Source organism: Sceloporus undulatus, chromosome 7 (genome assembly GCF_019175285.1).
Source record: "Sceloporus undulatus isolate JIND9_A2432 ecotype Alabama chromosome 7, SceUnd_v1.1, whole genome shotgun sequence".
Classification (NCBI taxonomy): Eukaryota; Metazoa; Chordata; class Lepidosauria; order Squamata; family Phrynosomatidae; genus Sceloporus; species Sceloporus undulatus.
This window is the reverse complement of record NC_056528.1, coordinates 5,703,031-5,722,923: the sequence shown is the minus strand read 5'-3', so window position 1 is coordinate 5,722,923 and position 19,893 is coordinate 5,703,031. Positions and strand designations below refer to the sequence as shown.

The 19,893-nt window shown below is 41.9% G+C and overlaps 1 protein-coding gene across 10 annotated transcripts in view; it reads left to right on the top strand.

Moving 5' to 3' along the window:
- The window catches only part of CDK11A (cyclin dependent kinase 11A), a 25,643-nt gene extending 9,171 nt beyond the window's left edge, over positions 1 to 16,472 (top strand). For 3 of the 10 annotated variants that reach the window (XM_042478767.1, XM_042478769.1, XM_042478774.1), the window contains 15 exons: positions 439 to 575; positions 3,568 to 3,684; positions 5,774 to 5,869; positions 6,481 to 6,636; positions 7,804 to 7,869; positions 8,237 to 8,412; positions 8,669 to 8,759; positions 9,552 to 9,673; positions 10,552 to 10,657; positions 10,767 to 10,888; positions 11,922 to 12,029; positions 13,253 to 13,369; positions 14,217 to 14,365; positions 15,272 to 15,461; positions 16,013 to 16,472. In XM_042478767.1, the coding sequence (XP_042334701.1) occupies positions 439 to 575; positions 3,568 to 3,684; positions 5,774 to 5,869; positions 6,481 to 6,636; positions 7,804 to 7,869; positions 8,237 to 8,412; positions 8,669 to 8,759; positions 9,552 to 9,673; positions 10,552 to 10,657; positions 10,767 to 10,888; positions 11,922 to 12,029; positions 13,253 to 13,369; positions 14,217 to 14,365; positions 15,272 to 15,461; positions 16,013 to 16,105 (1,846 nt within the window). In that variant the 3' untranslated portion in view covers positions 16,106 to 16,472. Of the gene's footprint in view, positions 1 to 438; positions 576 to 3,567; positions 3,685 to 5,773; positions 5,870 to 6,480; positions 6,637 to 7,803; positions 7,870 to 8,236; positions 8,413 to 8,668; positions 8,760 to 9,551; positions 9,674 to 10,551; positions 10,658 to 10,766; positions 10,889 to 11,921; positions 12,030 to 13,252; positions 13,370 to 14,216; positions 14,366 to 15,271; positions 15,462 to 16,012 lie in introns of those variants that run through there. The other 7 variants (XM_042478770.1, XM_042478768.1, XM_042478771.1 and 4 more) reach the window with 4 other exon arrangements.
- The last annotated feature ends 3,421 nt before the right edge of the window (positions 16,473 to 19,893 follow it).

Below are 19,893 nucleotides of genomic sequence, written 5' to 3'. Positions count from 1 at the left end.
TTTGGGCACTCGGCCTCGAAAAGGTTCATCATCACTGACCTAGATCATCTAAATGCTGCTGTTATGAATACTTTCGCCAAAATTTTAAGCTTGAAAGGCTGACAGGTTTTCTCAAACAGTAATGCCCATACTCTTCCCAAGTTCAAACCAATCTTGCAATTTATTGGAAGGTACAAAGGAAAAGATCGGAATTGTTTTTAGCTTACACAACCTTTTTAGACCATTTGTCCCCTCTCTTCTGTTAACAACGATAAGCACAAAACACAAAACCCTGTTCTGTGCACAAATACCGTACTTGAAGCAACTGTTTCACACCCTGAAGTATAAGTAAAGCCACAAACCAGTTTAGAGGAATAGTGCTAAAACACCAGATGCTCACAATCGCAAACCGAGCGATGATGTTTTAAAAAATAACACAGGCCAATGAAACCTCCCTAGGGATCGCCTGGAGCAGCTTGAGCGGAAGCGGGAGCGAGAGAGGAAAATGAGAGAACAGCAGAAAGAGCAGCGGGAAATAAAAGAACGGGAGAGGCGAGCAGAGGAAAGGCGGAAAGAACGGGAGGCCAGACGAGAGAGTAAGTTGCTGGGGCCAGAACTGGGAGTGATGGCTTCCTTGCTTGATTGAGTAACACTGGCTTGGTTGTTGCGTGTGTGCATATTTTATACTTACAGCAACTTGTAAATAAGCTCCCAGGAGTGCCTAGTCATAAAAAAGCATAGTAATCTTGCCCTAGAGCAGTGGTTCTCAACCTTCCTAATGCCAGGACCCTTTAATACAGTTCCTCATGTTGTAGTGACCCCCAACCATACAATTATTTTCATTGCTACATGTAAATATGTGTTTTCCAATGGTCTTAGGCGACCCCTGTGAAAGGGTCGTACTACCCCCAAAGGGGTCCCGACCCACAGATTGGGAACCACTGCCCTAGAGAAACGTCCCTTTTCCCATAGCTTCCATGGAAACCAGCAGGTTGGCAGAAGAGCATGGAATTCTTGGTTGCCTCTGGTAACCAAATGAGCGGTTAATTCAAGGCTGATGTACATCCTGCCAAGGATCAGCAGATGCATCCTCTGGGTGTTGAAAGAAGAGGGCACCTTGTACCAACTCGTTTGGTCCAGCCAACTCAATACTGCCTACAACAGGCGTGGATACCATGTGGCCCTATGTTGTTGGACTGTAGTTCCTCTGAGCCATAGTTGGTGTAGGAAGTGGTAAAGAGTAGTGGAGCTGCAATCCACATTTAGTCCCCTTTCAGGGTGGCCCTTCATGGCCAGATCTGGGAAGAGTTATTTAGGGGATCTACTGGCTCACCTGATCGAGGCGGCTTAGACCAAAGAAATGACTGCCCAACTTTGGTCGTGGTTGCTCTCCATAACTACACAACAAACAAAAACCACAAAAGCCTCTGACTTAACACTAACAGTCATTAATCACAAAACAGATTAAGATATGAATAAACGTAAAGAATACAAGTGTGTATAGTTTTTTATATACACATATATAGGAAAAATCACTTATATTTACACATATAAGTACAATGCAAATGAATTTTAGCTGCATTGTTTTTTAATTTGTAAGCCACTTTGTATCCCAATTTTGAGCAAATGTCAGAATATAAACAAACAAACAAACATTATCTAATCTTTTGAATTTGCATTGATTCATCTTAGCATCTTGTCTTGAGAGAATGTTATGTCAGTGAGTTATAGGCATCATAATCGGCGACTGTACCATATACTTTGAAATCGTGGGTATGGATTTCATTCCAATTTCAGTTTCCATTTCAGTGTGTCTTATGTGTAAGTTTTATCTTGTTTGTTCTATAGCTGGCTACATAGCTGAAGATACTCTTTTTTTGGTGATATGGAAAGAAAAGTGCCCAGGATCTTCCATCTGCTACCATTTCATGTACATCAGTTGTCAATAATTCCCTTCCCAACATGTTTATTTGCACCACATTTGCATCGGCTGAGATTTATTTCTGGACATTAATCTTGTGCAACATGAAATAGTGTAAATTACAAAGTTTTCCTTTTTAGTTAATGATGAATTCATTTGCATTGAACATTTGTGTAAATATAAGTGACTTTTTTCCTTGTTATAGGTGTATATAAAAAGCTAGGTACATTTGAATTGTGTACATCATTCTTCATGTTTATTCACATCTTATACTTCTAGTCGGTTACTCTGCATAACTCCCAGAGGAGCATCTCCTATGTTTAGATCCTATGCCTCACTTTCCCATCATTGGGATCCATGGTTAGAGAAACCGTCCTCAGCTTTGTGCCATTAAGATGCATGCCCTCTGACATGCTCAGCGATTAGGTGCATTATGAGCGTTAGGGTTAAAGTATCAAATGTTATTATGCTGCCTGGGAGACCTTGAACCAGTTACCATCTCTAGCTCTACTTCATCAGGTTGTTTGTGCGTATAAAAGAAAGGGTGATGAGGAAGCAATGCCCGCCAGCCTCCATTCCTTAATAGAAGAGCGGGATATAATAAATGCTATTTCACAGTATTCAGACCTGGAAAATGCATCCCTTTCACCCATATCAGATAACCATCTCTTCACTTCCAGGTTGGAGAAGGGCATGTATTGCCTGCTGATGTTTAAGGGCAGATATGAGACTGGTGTGGACTAAGGTAGTTTCAGTGGTTGCCAGCCCCTGTCCTAAATGGTGTCATTCCTGTCCTGTCACCTAGTTTCTGACACAAAGCCTACTTTGTGTTCAGTATTGGACTTTGTCATACCTTCAGGCCGCACTGACTGAAGGTAAAGGGGCAATACTAAGAACTTAGGCCTGTTACAGACTGCCAAAATAAAGCTGCTTTGGGTCTCTTTGGAGGTATGCTATTTAAATGATGCATGGGTCCTAAGAGTCCGGAGGTCGCGCCAAAGCCACACTCCATTCCTAAGCACTGGAGTGCAGGCTCTGTGCACATTCATATAGGGAGATGTGTTTTCTCAGAGTCAAGGCTGCTTGTGGTATGGCTTAACTATGTTAAAGTCCTCACTCAGGTATGAAACTCACTGACTTACTTTAGGCTGGCCACCTTTCCTCAACCCGACCTGCTTCATGGTGATGGTTGTTGAGAGTAAGGTTGATAGAAGAGAGCCATGTATGCCACCTTGGAGAAGAGATAGGATATAAATAAAATAACTAAAACGGCATCATGTGCACACAAAAACGATGTTTGAAGAGCTTGGGGTTTGCTGTACTTCTAAAATGGTTTGTGGGAGTACCTGCAAAGTAACCCAGCGATAACAGAAAGTGTTTAGCAGCCACGAACATGAGAATCCCAGAGTTATTGATAGCGGGAAAAGTTTGGAGTTGCTGGAATCCTAGACAACAGTTTACTACACTGCAGTGTTCTGTTGCCGGTCTCATTTTCCAGCTTATCAAATGACTTTTTTTTCCAGTGAAGGATGATTGAAAATGCAATGGCTTCATTGCTATACTCTCATGCGCAGGAAGAATTCTCAGAGCTCTGGTATTTGTATGACACCAATGATGACCAAAGAGAGCCTTCAGTTCACTACTCACAAAGTCCTTGTGTCTCCCAGTTTCAGCACATCATAGAACAATCAGAGAAGAATATGGGGAGAAAGTCAGGATTTGGAGCCGCAGCCCTTTGCGACAACAGAGAGAAAAGCTTGAACAAGGAGAAATCAGGAAAACAGGTAGCGCTTATTGTGACGACACCATTCCTTCACCTTATGGCAGTCCTATGGGGTTTTCTTATTCCACCCCGTATATGCCAGACAAGCCTTTAGATAAAACAAAATATGAACTTTATTGAACAAAGGGTTGAACAGATATAACTTGAACTAAATGGCATTAAACAGCTGTGAGTTCAGGCACGTGTTACTTGGTTGCATTTGTACTCTCTGCTTTGTTACTGTTACCGTTGGGTTTATAAATCTTCATCTAAATCACCAGTTTCTTATACTTAAGATTCACTCACTCCTTTTATTTAATTCCTCTCTTAAACTTAGGCCTGTTACAGACTGCCAAAATAAAGCTGCTTCGGGTCTCTTTGGAGGTATGCTGTTTAAATGATGCATGCATCCTAAGAATCCGGAAGCTGCACCAAAAGCTGCGCTCCAGTGCTTAGGAATGGAGTGTGGCTTTGGCGCAACCTCCGGACTCTTAGGACCCATGCATCATTTAAAGAGCATACCTCCAAAGAGACTCAAAGCAGCTTTATTTTGGCAGTCTGTAACAGGCCTAACAGTCCCCAAAGCTAACACTATCCTGCAGGATATTATGCTCCAGCCACTCCCTTTCCTAGAGCCCTGGCAGTATAATGGTAGGGAGACCTTTCCTACTCAGACTCTACCCCTAACCAAGGCCCCTTACAGACTGCCAAAATAAAGCTGCTTCGGGTCACTTTGGAGGTATGCTGTTTCAATGATGCATGCATACTAAGAGTCTGGAAGCTGCGCTCTAGTCCTTAGGACTGGATCATGGCTTTGGCGCGGCTACCGGACTCTTAGTATGCATGCATCATTGAAACAGCATACCTCCAAAGTGACCTGAAGCAGCTTTATTTTGGCCTGTCTGTAAGGGGCCCATCTTTCTCTATCCCTGGAACCCTCACTCTTCGGATCCCAAGCCCTAACTGATGCTTCCCTCAGGAACCCCTGGAACCCAATCCTGTCTTGGACTCAACTGTTCCCTCAACTGTCCAATCCCAACTGCCTCTCTCAGCATCCTAACCCCAGCTGACTCAACCCAACTGCCAAATGGGATCTTCAAATTCCCAAGCCACCACCTGATTGGCTTAGGGCCTCTGGCTTCTGATTGGCTGGTTTGTAGTCAGCTCGTCACACATATATTCTGTAATTGTGTCTAAATGCCTGGGAGGAATTTGAATCCTTTGGAAAGGGATATATATCTGCCAGCTCTGTATTCCAGATAACCAAAATCCAGATTAGTAATACACCATTTTGCACTAGCGCACATTGTGCTAGCTGCTGTCATTATATATAGGCATTAGAACTATTCCTCTGCCATTCTCTAGAAGAAGGAAAGCCTTGCCTGATGGAATGTCCAGTATTTCTATTTCCATTATTATTGAATTGATGACCAAATGATGGGAAACTGTAGCCAGCAGACTGTACATGAAACCCCAGGGATTTTTTCTGGATGGAGAATCTACCACTTTGGTTCATTATTGAACATCTCTGGTGATCAGGAAGTTCTTTCTAATGTTAATGTGGAATCTCCTATTTTGTAATTTGCATCAGTTGATTAGGTTCCTACCCTTTGGATGAGCAGAAAAGAGGCTTAGAGCCTGCACAGACAGGCCAAAATAAAGCTGCTTTGGGTCACTTTGGAGGTATGCTGTTTAAATGATGCATGCGTCCTAAGAGTCTGGAAGCCACGCCAAAGCCACGCTCCAGTCCTTAGGATTGGAGTGTGTCTTTAGCATGGCTTCTGGACTCATAGGATGCATCCATCATTTAAACAGCATACCTCCAAAGTGACCAAAGGAGCTTTATTTTGGCCTGTCTGTACGGGGCCTTAGTCTGTCTTTGACATAATGGCCCTTCAGCTGCTTGAGGATGTCTGTCATGCATCACCTCTAATGCTCCCTTCTCCAAGCTAAATAGCTGTGTGCATGTTAATATGGCTGACACTCTCAATATGTTCCCCCTAACATTCTTATGATTAAGAAAGGATTTATAATCAATTCTATAACAATTCATATAACAATAGTAACTGTTGTTTTGTTAATTGGGTTTTCTCTCCCACTGACTTTCATAGTGAAGGAGGAAAAGCCAGAAGAGAGAGACCCACTTTCAGATCTACAGGACATTAGTGACAGTGAGAGAAAAACCAGCTCGGCTGAAACGTCATCAGGTAGATACCACTGGTGTGGAAGATACTGTTCTTCTTTAACAAGCAAGACCCATTCTGGAGAATGTTTCTTGCCATTCTCCTGTGTGGATCTGTTTTCTGCAAGTTGGGGAGGCTGGAAGCCTGCACAGGTCCAAGGGCAGACTTTCATCAAACCCCAGCTACTGCAGGGAGATTCCTTGCTCACCTTCTAATTGGGAGCAGAGGTTAATAGTGAACACTCTACCCACCCACCGCCACACCTGTACTTTGTGCTTAGGCTGGCCTGCATCTTCTCAACAGGGGAACAAGTGAGTGCCAACTGGGTAGGGCTCAGTACCTTGGTAATAGCAACCTGAAGGCTTTTTTCTAGCCCATATGCAGCTGTGCTAGTTCCCTTCAACTCCCAGAATCCCAAACCATTGGCCAAGGTGGCTGAGGCTTCTGGGAGCTGAAGTCCAAAACACCTGGAGGGCCAGAGTTTGAACATTGCTGGCCTAGACCAAATGAATTCAAAAGTCTTAGCCACACGCAACCTTATGTCTTCCAACCCATGGAGCAGTCAAGGTGTGTAGGGGTGTATGTGCTTATCCAGCTCTGTCACACCCCAATAAAGATCCTCGTTGCTGTTGCAGGGGAAACAGGATCTGGTTCAGAAGAAGAGGAGGAGGAAGAAGAGGAAGAGGAGGAGGAGTCCAGTAGTGAAGAGTCAGAAGAGGAGGAAGAAGAAGAGGAGGAGGAGGAAGAAGAGACAGGAAGCAACTCTGAAGAAGTGTCTGAGCAGTCAGCTGGTGAGTGGGCAACATGACTATCTTCCTGCTGAAAAAGCTCTGTTGTGTTATTAATTATTAATATTCAAGATTAATAATTATTAAATATATTTGCAAGTGGAACCTGTAGTAAAATATTGATGCATAGAGTGTTGTCTGTGTAAAACTCCAGCTGCTCCATTCCATTCCATTCCTTCATTCTTTTTGAGTTCTTTCTCCCATTAGTCAATCAGTATCTTGTGCCTACTCAGATTTCATTCAGCCATTTGTGGCAAGGAATCTCCAATTCAAAGGAAGTTGGGTTCTAAGGACTTTTTTTACTTCTGCAAAGCAAGCTTTCCATAGGCCTGTTACAGACTGCCAAAATAAAGCTGCTTCGGGTCTCTTTGGAGGTATGCTGTTTAAATGATGCATGCATCCTAAGAATCCGGAAGCTGCACCAAAGCTGCCCTCCAGTGCTTAGGAATGGAGTGTGGATTTGGCGTGACCTCCAGACTCTTAGGACCCATGCATCATTTAAATAGCGTACCTCCAAAGAGACCCGAAGCAGCTTTATTTTGGCAGTCTGTAACAGGCCATAGTTTCCTGATACTGTCCTCTTGTGTATGGACCGTGCCATTTGCGAAGTGGACACAGTCTGAGCATTAGAAATAAGATGGAGCTATCAGTATACATGGTGTTGTATGAATTACTGCAAGTCAAAGACTTCTTGCCTTATAGAGACTGTTTTCTAAAACTCCCAGGCCAGTGTAGTGTTAGATAAATGGATTAGAAGGAGAAGCAAGAGTGACAGAAGATGAAGGAGTTGGATTTCTAAAACAAAAAATAATTTTTAAAAAGTCACATTTTTTACCCAGAGTTTACTCCTGGGTAAATGTAAATAGGATTGCAACCTGCTTCTGAATGTTCTCATATTTAAAACATCCTGCATGTAAACAAATTGCACAGTCCTTGTATGTTGAAAGCTTGTGAATACCTCACTCTTACCATTCTAGATTGTCAGATGGGACAAAGTTTGTTTTCCATGGAAGCATCCAGAAATATAACACTGTCACCACTACCCATAGTCTACTACAGGCTTGTAGATCAGAACCGCATTACTTTAGTCTGTGTTATATGTAGGATACATTTTGGTTTTACTTTGAACATTTCTTTCTGTGAAGCTCTGTCTTTCCATTTGTTTTACAGAAGAGGTGAGTGAAGATGAAATGACCGAAGAGGAGGAAAGGGAGAATGGAGACCATATTCCAGTTGGTAAGATAACATGTTACATTTGGCTATTTAGTGCACCCTCCATCTTCTTAGTACATTTATTATACCTAACTAAGGTGATTTTGTGACACAGTGAGCCTTAAATCGTTGAGTTTTTAAAAAAGGTTTTATGAAGAATGTATTGAGGATTCCAGGCATCTCAGGTTTTTCATTTTCTTTTTTGACTGATTAACAAACCAAAGATGCGTTGGATCCAGATATAGGCTTTTAGAAACAGTTCTAGTAGCAGGCAATATAACACAGAATATCAAGTCCTGAGGTGTAGGCATCTTTGCCTTGCTTGTGAGCTTTGGCAAAGACAATCCCAAAGCAACCGCTGGCTTCCACAATGTGATTCTAACCTTTGAAGTTACAGAGTCAAGGTTCGATCGGGATTCTGCAGGGAGTGATGGAGAGGATGAAGAACCTGGGGATGGAACCCCACAGTCCAACACAATGACAGAAGGGGATTATCTTCCTGATTCACCCGCGTCGTCGCCTATAGAGCTGAAGCAAGATCTGCCCCAATATCTCCCTGCCCTTCAGGTAAGGAGAAGCATCTTAGATCCCTGTTTAAAAATTACTGTCATTTAAAATTTTCCACAATGAGAGTGGCTGAACTGTGCTAACACTGTCTATTCCTGTTAGAGGCGGGGAAAATGGGGCACTCATTGGCTGGATTTCACCAGTCACTATTCTCAGAGACCAAACCCTCCACAGCCATTTCCCAAGAGAGAGCATGGAGGGTAGCAGGAAATGTGTATATGTTCCATCTCTTATTTTCTCTTCTTCCCTTTTCTAGGGCTGTCGTAGTGTAGAAGAATTTCAGTGTTTGAATCGGATTGAGGAAGGAACATACGGAGTCGTCTACAGAGCAAAAGACAAAAAAACAGGTTGTGCCTCTTTACGGCATTAAGAGTCTAGAAACCTTTTCTTAGGCCAAATCAGACTAGTTTAGGATTACCTACCTCTTCTACTTTCTCAAGTGTCTCAGGCAGAGAAGGATTTTCCCCCATTATCTACTGTCTGCACATTCCAGTTGGAGTTGAATCAGCTCTGAGCACAATGCCTGTGGCATACCACTGAGCTATGCCCTTTTCCTTAGCTGCTTTCAGTCACTAGGTTCAGAGAAAGGCAGGATATGAGAAAATAAAATAATTATTATTATGCCAAATGAACAAAAAATCTGTTTTATACCATGTCAGATCAATATTCTTTTCACTGACTGGCAGTATCTCTCCTGAGTTGTAGGCAGGGATTTCTTCCAGCTCTACTTAAAGAGGTTAATAGGAACTGTCAGCATGTGAAGGTAGTGCTCTTATCTTGAGCTGCGGTTCATTCCTAAAATGTACATGTGGCATTAGTACAATTGGTCTCCATCTTATGGAGTATTTTTTGCCATACATCATGCTCCCACAGCAGTGGAAGCTCAGCAGCTTGAGGCCCTTAAAATCTTTGAAGGCCAGGTACAGGTGTCCAGAAAGCCATGGGCCTCTTCTTTCACCTCCAGTGTTCTTGAGCTGCCTGTAAGAGTTGTCCATTTGATCCCATCTTCATTGTTCTCTCAAAAAAGCTAGAATCTTCCTTTTCGTTGTCCTTTTAGTAGTCCATGCAGAAATTGGAAGTAATTGTGATCTACCTTGGTTAACCACTGGGATAGAAATAACTTTGGTGACTCTTTCCAGATGAAATTGTGGCGCTGAAGCGACTGAAGATGGAAAAGGAGAAAGAAGGCTTCCCTATTACATCATTACGGGAAATCAACACCATACTGAAAGCTCAGCATCCAAACATTGTCACTGTCAGGGTAAGGTCACCATCACTTGATCTCCTTGTTTCCTTGTGTCTAGTTACATTCCTCTTTGGAGGTTTTCCTGCATGTAGTTACAAGAGTGGGAAGAAGCAAAGGCTTAGATCCAGTGGCATAATTCGTGACGCCTCATGCATTCTTGTTGTCAAGTCTCATTGTTTTCTTTGTACTGGAACAGAAGGTTTGTAAGCATGTAAGATCCCTGTGCGTCTAAAATCCTGCGCACTTAGGTTTCAGAATTGAGGGGGTACTACTTTTATTAAGAGTGTTCATTTTACACTCTGAGAGAAACATACAGAAATAAAGTATATTGTGTGAGTTAACTTCAAATTTAGTATGAGTACATAAAAGTCAAACACTTAGCAGGCTTTTAAACCACTGTTTATCCTGCTCTCTCTCTAAGTTATAACCATTATCCAGACCAGACTAGACTGACTGAACTAACTCAGGCTGCGTTTTTAAATTCCACCTCTTGTCAGGAAGTCCTATCCATCTAAACCAGCTGGGCTGGGTTTCACTCCTGTGCTGTCCATTGCAAGACAGCCAGCTATCAAGCTTCCTTTCTCCCCATACTAGCCAGTTTCTAAAGGCACTCCATCACACTGCCCTTAAGGAGGAACCCTCCATGTAAGAGACACAGCATGTAAGAGTGGCACCATGGGCCTTCCTAAACTACTTTAGTGAGCATGCATCTGGGAAGAGCTACAGATTCTATGATTCTATGAACATTTCTGTAGAAGAAGAAGTTTCGGAAGGCCCACGATAGCACTCTTCCATGGAGGGTAGAGTCAAGGAAGCATTCCTGGTTGCCCAGCTGCTGTAATAGGTCAACAAAAGAGCATACGTTCATTGCCATGTCTTGTCTTCATTTTCAGGAGATTGTTGTTGGAAGTAACATGGACAAAATCTATATTGTAATGAATTACGTTGAACATGACCTCAAGAGCCTCATGGAGACAATGAAGCAGCCATTTTTACCAGGTATGACGTCTCTCAGTTTCCCAGTGTATTTGGCTTAATGGAATGAAAATGCGCAAGCGGACCTTGACTTTCCCCTACTCTTTACAGATCTTTGTTGCTCTTATTTCAGGTGAAGTGAAGACCTTGATGATTCAGCTCTTGCGGGGGGTCAAACACCTTCATGACAACTGGATCCTTCACCGGGATTTGAAAACCTCCAACCTGCTGTTAAGCCATGCTGGCATTTTGAAAGTAAGACTTGGTCTGCCTTTCTAGAAGTGGAGCAAGGGGTGGGAGGACAAGCAGGCACTTCACAATTTTACCTCCGTTCTGCATGGCCAACTTTCCTTTTAATTGTGATCTCTCATCTTTGTAAAAGTTACAAAACAAGGAATAGAGACTCTACTAGTGCATCTCCACATGGACAAACATGTTTTTTGTAAGGGATTCCCTGAAATTGACCATCCAGCACAGCAGAAAGAATGACAATAAGTTGTGCTTTAGTAAAAACCATATGGTATTTGGAAATGGTCAGATTGTCAAGATGGTTAGCACCCTTATCAGTGTTAAATACAGTGGTACCTCGGGATACGAAATACCCAGGTTACGAATTTTTCGGGATACGAATAAATCCCATAGGGATTTATTGTTTTGGGTTACGAACGTTTTTTCGGGTTACGAAAAAACTCCGGCGCTGTTTTAAATGGAGCATTAGCGCCTATGGCAATTCGGCTTACGAAGGTTTTTCGGGTTACGAAATTAGCCGCGGAACGAATTAATTTCGTAACCCGAGGCACCACTGTAATAGCAATAAATTAATTGAGGAGCAGGTAGTACAAGCAGCAGATAGAGAACATTTTTATATTATAAGCCTGAGGGTAAGCCGCTTTGATAGCCTTTCGGCTGAAGAGCAAGGTATAAATACTATAATGATAATATTACCTATCTATGTATTTAACCTGGTGAGCAAGAATCATTTTTGCCTTAGAAAAGTCTTGGGTAGAAAGGAAGTTGTCAGAGAAACCTATCCTCTGTAATTTGTCTCCGATGGCTTTAGATGACTGGCTAGTATAGTTGTGCTCCTGCGTAAGATGCGTGTAACCTGATTCAAGTCTCGCATAAAAAAGTTCTAGCCGGTATCTCAGTACCCAACACCAAGTAGTACATTCCACTGAAAAACAGCCAGTTTCAAGATGTAAGATGGCACACAGAAAAGCTGAACGTATTTATTCCAGGGCTTATGTTACTTATGTAACCACATTTTAAAACATTTCCTTTGGTTCAGGTAGGAGATTTTGGATTGGCTCGTGAATATGGATCACCCCTGAAGCCATACACTCCTGTTGTCGTTACGTTGTGGTACAGGGCACCTGAATTATTACTCGGCGCCAAGGTAAGTCACTTATAGTCTCATATCCTGGATGCTTTTATTAAGGCATTTTTTCATTCCTCCTTTGAATCTTTTTTTAAAAAAAACAATTGAATGCTTATCATACATTTAGTTGGATCCTTATTAGAAAGTTACAAAGAAAGTTATTAGAAAGTTGGAAAGCGTCTTATAATTTTAAAGGCCCGGTGCAGAGGTAACATTAGGAAACGAAGAAGACTGCATTACAGATCGATAGTGTGACTTGGAAGTCTCAAATTCATATGGCCGCTGCAAGTCAAAGTCAGCTGCAGTTAACAACAACAATGAAAGATGATGATCATGGGATATTATTTAAGATGATGAGTGAAACAACAGAGCAGCATCTTTCACTTATCTTGCTCTTGCCATATGGGTGGTTGTTAAGGATTGGGATCCAGGGAACAAACTGGAACAGTCATGAAGAGTAGATCCTGTAGTGGGATGCGGGGAGTGAATACTGAGGGCATGCTGCCCAATTCGTCCCCACTCACTTAAAGTTGAAAACACCACTGGGATGGACCTGTTAATATTGTTTCCCAGGTTTTCTCAGTCATGCTTTGACTGAGAGTTCCTGCATGGCAGAGGTTGAACTGGAAAGCCCTTGTGGTCTCTTCCAATTCTATGGCCTGTTACAGATTGCCAAAATAAAGCTGCTTCGCGTCTCGTTGGAGGTATGCTATTTAAATGACGCATGGGTCCTAAGAGTCCGGAGGTCACGCCAAAGCCGCACTCCATTCCTAAGCACTGGAGTGCAGCTTTGGCGCAGCTTCCGGATTCTTAGGATGCATGCATCATTTAAACAGCATACTGCCAAAGAGACCCGAAGCAGCTTTATTTTGGCAGTCTGTAACAGGCCTATGATAGACTCCAGGATGAGGCCAAGTTTTCTGCGCAGCAAGAGTGATTCTGGAATCCTCTTCATCTGTCAACTGTAGCATTGGCTGTAGCCCTCTTTCCATCCCCAGCAATGGCAGAAATTGAACTATTCAGCAGCTAACAGGCCTAGAAGATGAATGCTATCCAGCTTGGTGTTAGCTTTTGAAGGCATGTTTCTTTTCCCTTTCATGATGCACAGTTTGGGGCTTCCATTGGACTAATCCTGCAGTTGTCGTGTCATTCTGGATTCCCTGTGATGTAGATGCAACAGTAGCTATTCACTCACAAATTTAACAGCTAAATAAGCTCCCTTCTCCTCTTTTCCTTTCTAGGAATACTCCACAGCTATTGACATGTGGTCTGTGGGCTGTATATTTGGAGAGCTGTTAACTCAGAAGCCACTGTTTCCAGGGAAGTCAGAGATAGACCAAATTAACAAAGTTTTCAAGGTAAGCCATTCATTGCTTCCCCTGCTTAGTGGTTGTTTATATGACTATAGGATTGCTTTGCAATGTCAAAAGAATACCCCACTCCCAACGTCGAGGAATTAAAAATGGCAAGGCTTGGCTTTTGGGAAATCCAAGATGGTTTTCTTCCCACTCAGGCTGTAAATTGCTTTGCTTCCTTCCCTTGCTGGTCAGTCTACATTATGTTGGGAACTCTGGTTTTGGGGATACGTGAATACCTAGATGTTGCTGTTGTCCAACTTATATTGACAGTGTAAGGTAATCTGTGGGGATTTGGGGAGGATGCGAAGGCCTCAGTGCCATGCAAAACACACAGGGTAACTGTTAAGATTGTGACCAGTGAGTCCAAAATAAAATCTGTGCTTCATGTTTTGTCTTACTACTTCAGAATCTTGCTCTCCGATTGGATGGCAGAACTGAATACTACTGTAAAAGTGTGTGAAAAGAATGCTTTTCACCAGGGGTTTGCAAGAGAGTATCTCCCAGATATTTGAGGCACTAAGGAGACAGTGAGTATATGAGGAATCAAATGTTTTGTACTCAAGAATACTTGATGTCACAGTTTTGATGAAGCAGTGAAACAAGCTATAGCCCAGAAATCTGGTCATTATGATGGCAAAGACAAGTCGTCTTTTTGTGCCTTGGATCAATCTTCCCACTTCATGAATTTACAGTGGCTTTGTGTTTATTAGAAAGGGACACTATATCTATTCTTTCTCTGCTCTCTTCAGTTTTTTCATTATCAATAATAGTTATCCAGTGGATTGGGGAGGAAAGTGTTAAACTGTTTTAGCCCAGCTTCCTTACAGAGCCTTTTTTCTGTTGAAAGGACTTGGGAACTCCCAGTGAAAAGATCTGGCCTGGATACAACGAACTGCCAGCAGTGAAGAAGATGACATTCACAGAATATCCATACAACAACCTCCGCAAGCGGTTTGGGGCACTCCTTTCAGACCAAGGCTTCGATCTGATGAATAAGTGAGTAGTAGTAGTAGTAGTAGTGGTGGTGGTGGTGGTAGTGTTAGAGAGCAAATGTGGTTAGTTTTGCAAGGAAACTGTGCCATTAGGGTAAGGCTCCAGCCCTTATTCAGTAACCCTTGAAGTCCAGGTTATCTGGGGAGCCCTTGGACCTCCAGATACAGACAGCAGCACCCATCATCCCTGGCCATTGATCAGGCTGGCTGAAGCTGATGGCAATGGCATTTCTACGGGAGCTGAAAGGGTAAACTTTTCTCACTCCTTTAGGTGCATGATTTGGGGTCATTATTACAATTTGTTGTCAGTTTTATTAGATGCACAATCTTTATTTATTTATTTATTGCGATAAACCATTGGCTGTCTCTTGACTAAGATTTCACAGGTATAAGGATGTTTCTCTGTGATCTTCAACCCAAGGGCACCATCAGAGTCAGTAGCTGCGCCCATGTCCCACTGCTTTTTAGGCTCAAGAGGATGCTTTGGCCCCGCTTAAATGCTTGAGCACAGGCGGTTGCTGTCACTTAACTGTGGTTGCCATTGTATTAGCATTTTTCATCAGGGCATGAAGCAGTGTATGAAATTCTGCTAAGTGAACATTTTTACCAAATCATCTTAGACAGCCTCTGACTTCATGCTCGCTTAGCCTTTTCTCCCTTAGGCTGCCTTACTGTTTTTTCCGGTACAACGATCAAATCTTCAAACATGAGAATTTTTCCATCAGAAGCACATAGATTGCAGTCCTGGTTAAAAAGGGGAGGGAGCACTTTCAATGGGACTTCAGCTTGTAAAATAGGGTCAGCAGCTTAACCCCTGGTATTGCAGGGTAAATTTTGAATCACAGCAATGCACCTTTCTCTGTTTCCACCCACCCTGCTCTTTAACTTTAGTTTTTATGCTGATTTCTAGATTCCTGACATACTATCCAGGCAGAAGGATCACTGCCGAAGATGGCGCGAAGCACGAGTATTTCCAAGAGACGCCCCTGCCCATCGACCCCTCCATGTTCCCCACATGGCCAGCGAAAAGTGAACAGCAAAGAGTGAAACGTGGAACAAGCCCACGGCCTCCAGAAGGAGGCTTAGGATACAGCCAGCTGGTGAGTGCTCTTACAGTCAGCCAAGTTGAGAATGTTTGGGGAGGAAAATCCTAACTATGTCCAGTGTCTTTTAAAAACAGAAAACAGTGTTTCGTGACCACATTAACTGGAGTAGACTTTCTTTTGCCTTTTTGAAAAGAGGCTGGGTGGATAATAGCCCGACAGGTGTATCAAGTGTAAAATACAACCAATACAATCCAAAACATATTGAAATCCATGCATTCATAAAAGGTTGTCAGCCCTTCACATGGGGGGGGGGCTTCTCCTTCGGAGGGTTTTTAACTGAGGCTGGTTGGCAATCTGTCAGGTGTGCTTTGCAAGAGGTTGGATTTCATGGCCCTTGAGATCTCTTCCAACTCTGATTCTATGACTCTTCTGAGTTCTCTGCTATTGCTGGTTGCACTAATGGGAGCTGTAGTCCAACAGATCTGATGAAAGCGAGATTGGGGAAAGACTGGTTGGTCCTTGGTCCAATCCACCAAGCTGCTGTTCTCAGGATTCATTTGTTCACAAATGTGCTGCTAACATTGGGTCCATTTTTCCCCTCCTAGGGTGACGATGACCTGAAAGATACAGGCTTCCACCTTACTACCACAAACCAAGGGGCATCAGCTGCTGGACCTGGCTTCAGTCTAAAATTTTGAATGTAAGACAGATCCTCACAGGACAGATTTGGGGAAGCAAGAAGGAAACCAATACTTGGTTCTCCACCGGATTTGCTGGCAAGCTTTTGTGTTGCTTCTATCACCCTAGGGATCTGCTACTCTTACTCTTCTTTGAAGAATGTTGCCTGTAAGTAGAGATTTCTTTCCTGGGCCAAGTATTTAAAGGACTGGAATTAATCTGAAATGCCACAAAGTCCTCTGCACAAAACAAAATCCCAGCAAACTTCAAGGACATTTCTAGATCTGGGTTTTTCCCCTCCCCTTTTGTTTATATTTAAAACTTATATTCTAGTCGGGATTTTGTTTGTACATTTGTAGAATAAAAACAAATTGATTTTTAATTGTTTACTCAGTTTAAAGACGATTCTCTTACCTTCATTAGCACAGAGGTTGGGGCAGAAAATACAAAGAGATACAGGTGTGTCTGTCTCCCTCACTAAAACTTGAACATTGTCAAAGGAGTAATTCATTGCCTTATGCTTTTCTTTAAAAATCCCTACGGAAATCATGTGTTCTGAGAAATGTGTTGGATCCCATTATTGATGGTGGATGTCGGAGGCATTTTTCAGATGGTCCTTGAAGTCAAGAAAAGGGGGAATTAGAAGCAGCCATGTAAGTGAAATGCACAATGACAAGTGGATTGGTGATTCAGGTGAATTGTAGCATGAATGTTCTTCAAATCCTTTAGCCGATGTACAATTTTGGTCCTATGATCCCCATACTAAATCAGCATCCTCCCACTCTGAAATGTACCAATCAATTCAACTGTTTTTATTTCTTGATTCCAATTGCTGCAAACTGAAATCAAGATGAGACTATATGTATCTCTAAAATATACACATTGGGGGGGAGTCATGTAGGAAGAAAGGAAATTCTGTCAGGCATTTCTTGCCAGTTGCTAGTATTCCACTAAATCCTTCTAGTTGCAGTTCAGACAACAGAAAGAGATTCAGGATCTGCCCGCCTTCTATTACTGTTAACTCCCATGCTTTGTTGTCTATCCTATTTTACCCAATTGTGGTTTAAACTTCCATTTATGCAGTCTTACAGTTACAAATCAGCATTTCAGCTATCGGTCGTTTTCTTTTTCTTTCTCCCTGTTGGTTCAGTTTTGGTTTCCAGGCATTCTCTTGCCTTTGTGAGATCTGCAAAGAACTGGTTTGATCTGTTCTAACTCTTAAGGTCAGTTTTAAAAACCTTGTTTTAAACAGTGGACTGACCCATATCAATATACTTACCTCACTGCTCATATCTCAAGTTATTTATTGATTTTCATTATATGGACTCACCAGGGTCCACCAAATTAGCTCCCTCAACCATTTGCTTTGCACTCATGATCTTGAAATTTCTTGGCTCAGGCTGCCTCTTCTATGTAATGGCTTGCCAGAGCACAAAAATGTAGGTACAACCAAATTCCAGTGTACCACTCCACCGAAATCCTCTGCTTTGCATTCAAGTCCTTGAATCATAGAATCATAGAGTTGGAAGAGACCGCAAGGGCCATCCAGTCCAACCCTTCTTGTTGTGACTGTTGGTTCAGCCTACTGTTTGTTAGCTGCTTTGCCCCAATAGGCACCAACCACTGGTGCTCTGTGCTGCAGCCTTGTTTACAGTGGTCAGTCAGTGTTCGTGGGAATGATAATACACTTGCTAGGATGGTAGTGTTGCAAGTTGTTCTATGGAGACAGGCAGCCTCAAGGGAACTGAAAGAATGGTAAATCACTTGGGACTTCTAGTCCAACTCACTGCCCTGCAGAAGTACACAGCCAAAAAAAGATGGCCAATGCCTTCTGTTCAAAAACTCAATGAAGGTGTATCCAGTACCTTGTAGAGTACTCTGTTCACTGTCAAACAGATTAACCACTAGGAAGTTCTTCCTAACTTTTAGGTGGAATCTCATTTCATTTGAACCCAGTGGTTTGTGTTGTAGTCAGGAGAAAACAAGCTTGTTCCATCTTCATCTGGATTTTGGATCTGGCTCCATCTTCCGCATGACATTTCTTCAAACCTTCAATCTCTTGACCTTCTTCTGCAAGCTAAACATACCCACCAGCTTCCTTATCTGTTCCTCATAATGTTCCACACCTTTTAAAGTCTTGGTTGTCCTCATGGCGAACCTCCAAATTTCTCCTCTGTGGGAACAACTACAAGGGGCTTAACCTTTTCCTATTTTCACATAGCCTCACAAAGTGTATTCCTTTTTTATCTTCTGGCATTAGTGTGTGCTGTGAAGTTCTTTGCTACAGCCAAACCAGAAGGAAGTTTACGTCCTTTGTACAGTTGTGAATTTCAGAAACAACACTGTGATTTTTACATAGTATTTTTACTTTTGGTACACTATTGAAAGATGTGTAGATATCTTATACTTGCTTACGATGCAAAAGTCATGAGATTGAGGAGCTTTTTGTGTTACATATTTGTAGATACCCAGACTCACACAATATATAAAATCATAGTGGGCTATGCCACTGTCAGCAAGGGTATGTATGATGATAGATTGAAATCTGGTGTCCAAATTTGTGCCCTAAATTGTACCACTCTGTGGTTTTTCCTATGCCTTTTCTTGAGTCAAACCCCTTCTGAACTAATCTTGCCAAGAAAACCCTGTCATGGCACCTTAAGAGTCGCCATGAGTCAGAAACAACTTGAAGGCATACAACCAACGACAAAAGTTGGGAGCTCAGATAGTACTGAATACCAGTGCACCCAGTTTTATATTTTATATCCCGTCCTGATATAAAATTGGAATAAATTGTTCATTAACTAAATCTGTGTGTCCCTGGTATTTGCTGGATTGACTTCAAAACTTTACTCTGTCTTGATTGACAACATTTGCAATAATATTCTGAGAAACAGAATTAGCCTTAGTGATATATATAGTGATTTGTGGTCCTCATTATGGAAAAACTTCTCCATTAAAATCAGTTTCAGTTAAAATACATGAACACTGGTTTATACCATCAATGGTATAGTAATCCATTGAAACTCAGTTATATAAATGTTGGAGAAACTGCAATGCTATAGGTACAGCATTTGGGTTATTCTCTTGTTTCTTGGAGAAAGCAAAAATCTTATTACTAAAAGAATTATTTTTATATGGTTCATATGTGATTGTTCAAAAATGGAAAATCCTATACAATTTATCTTTGGATATTGATATGAGAAATTACTATTATTAATATTAATATTAATATCCTGCTTCTCCCAAAGGATTGAGGCGGATCTCAACCAAATTGTGGTCTCTTGCTCTCATGGAAAAATGAACAGCTTTCCAGCGATGGAGGTTACACTTTTTATATGTATATAGCATGTTTTGTTAAGGAATGCTGACAAGTTGTACAATTTATTTTGTTCCATTGAATTTTGTTATTACTGTAAATAAAAGGTGTTTTTTTTAACAAATTTGATATGACCCTGGATAAGTCGAGGGTAAAATTTAGGGGCATATAGCAAATGATCTAAAGGATGAAGCAAAGCAAAATAAAAGAATGTCAAAGGACTTACAAAATTCCAGTAGACATCGCTCTTTGTGCTCAGTCTTAAGGCTGGATGGATGAGAGAGCAAAGGGGATCAGTGCTTCTAGGAGAGATTATACTCTTGCCTTTCACCAGGGATGGTTCCTTCATTTAAATAAGAGTTAAGATATGGTACTTAACATTTTTGGGGTCAGTTTTTTGACCTAAATTTCTAGACTTATACATGAGTATGTACAGTAGCTCTCTAGCCACAAGACAACATGCACATAACCACCAGTTACATACATGTA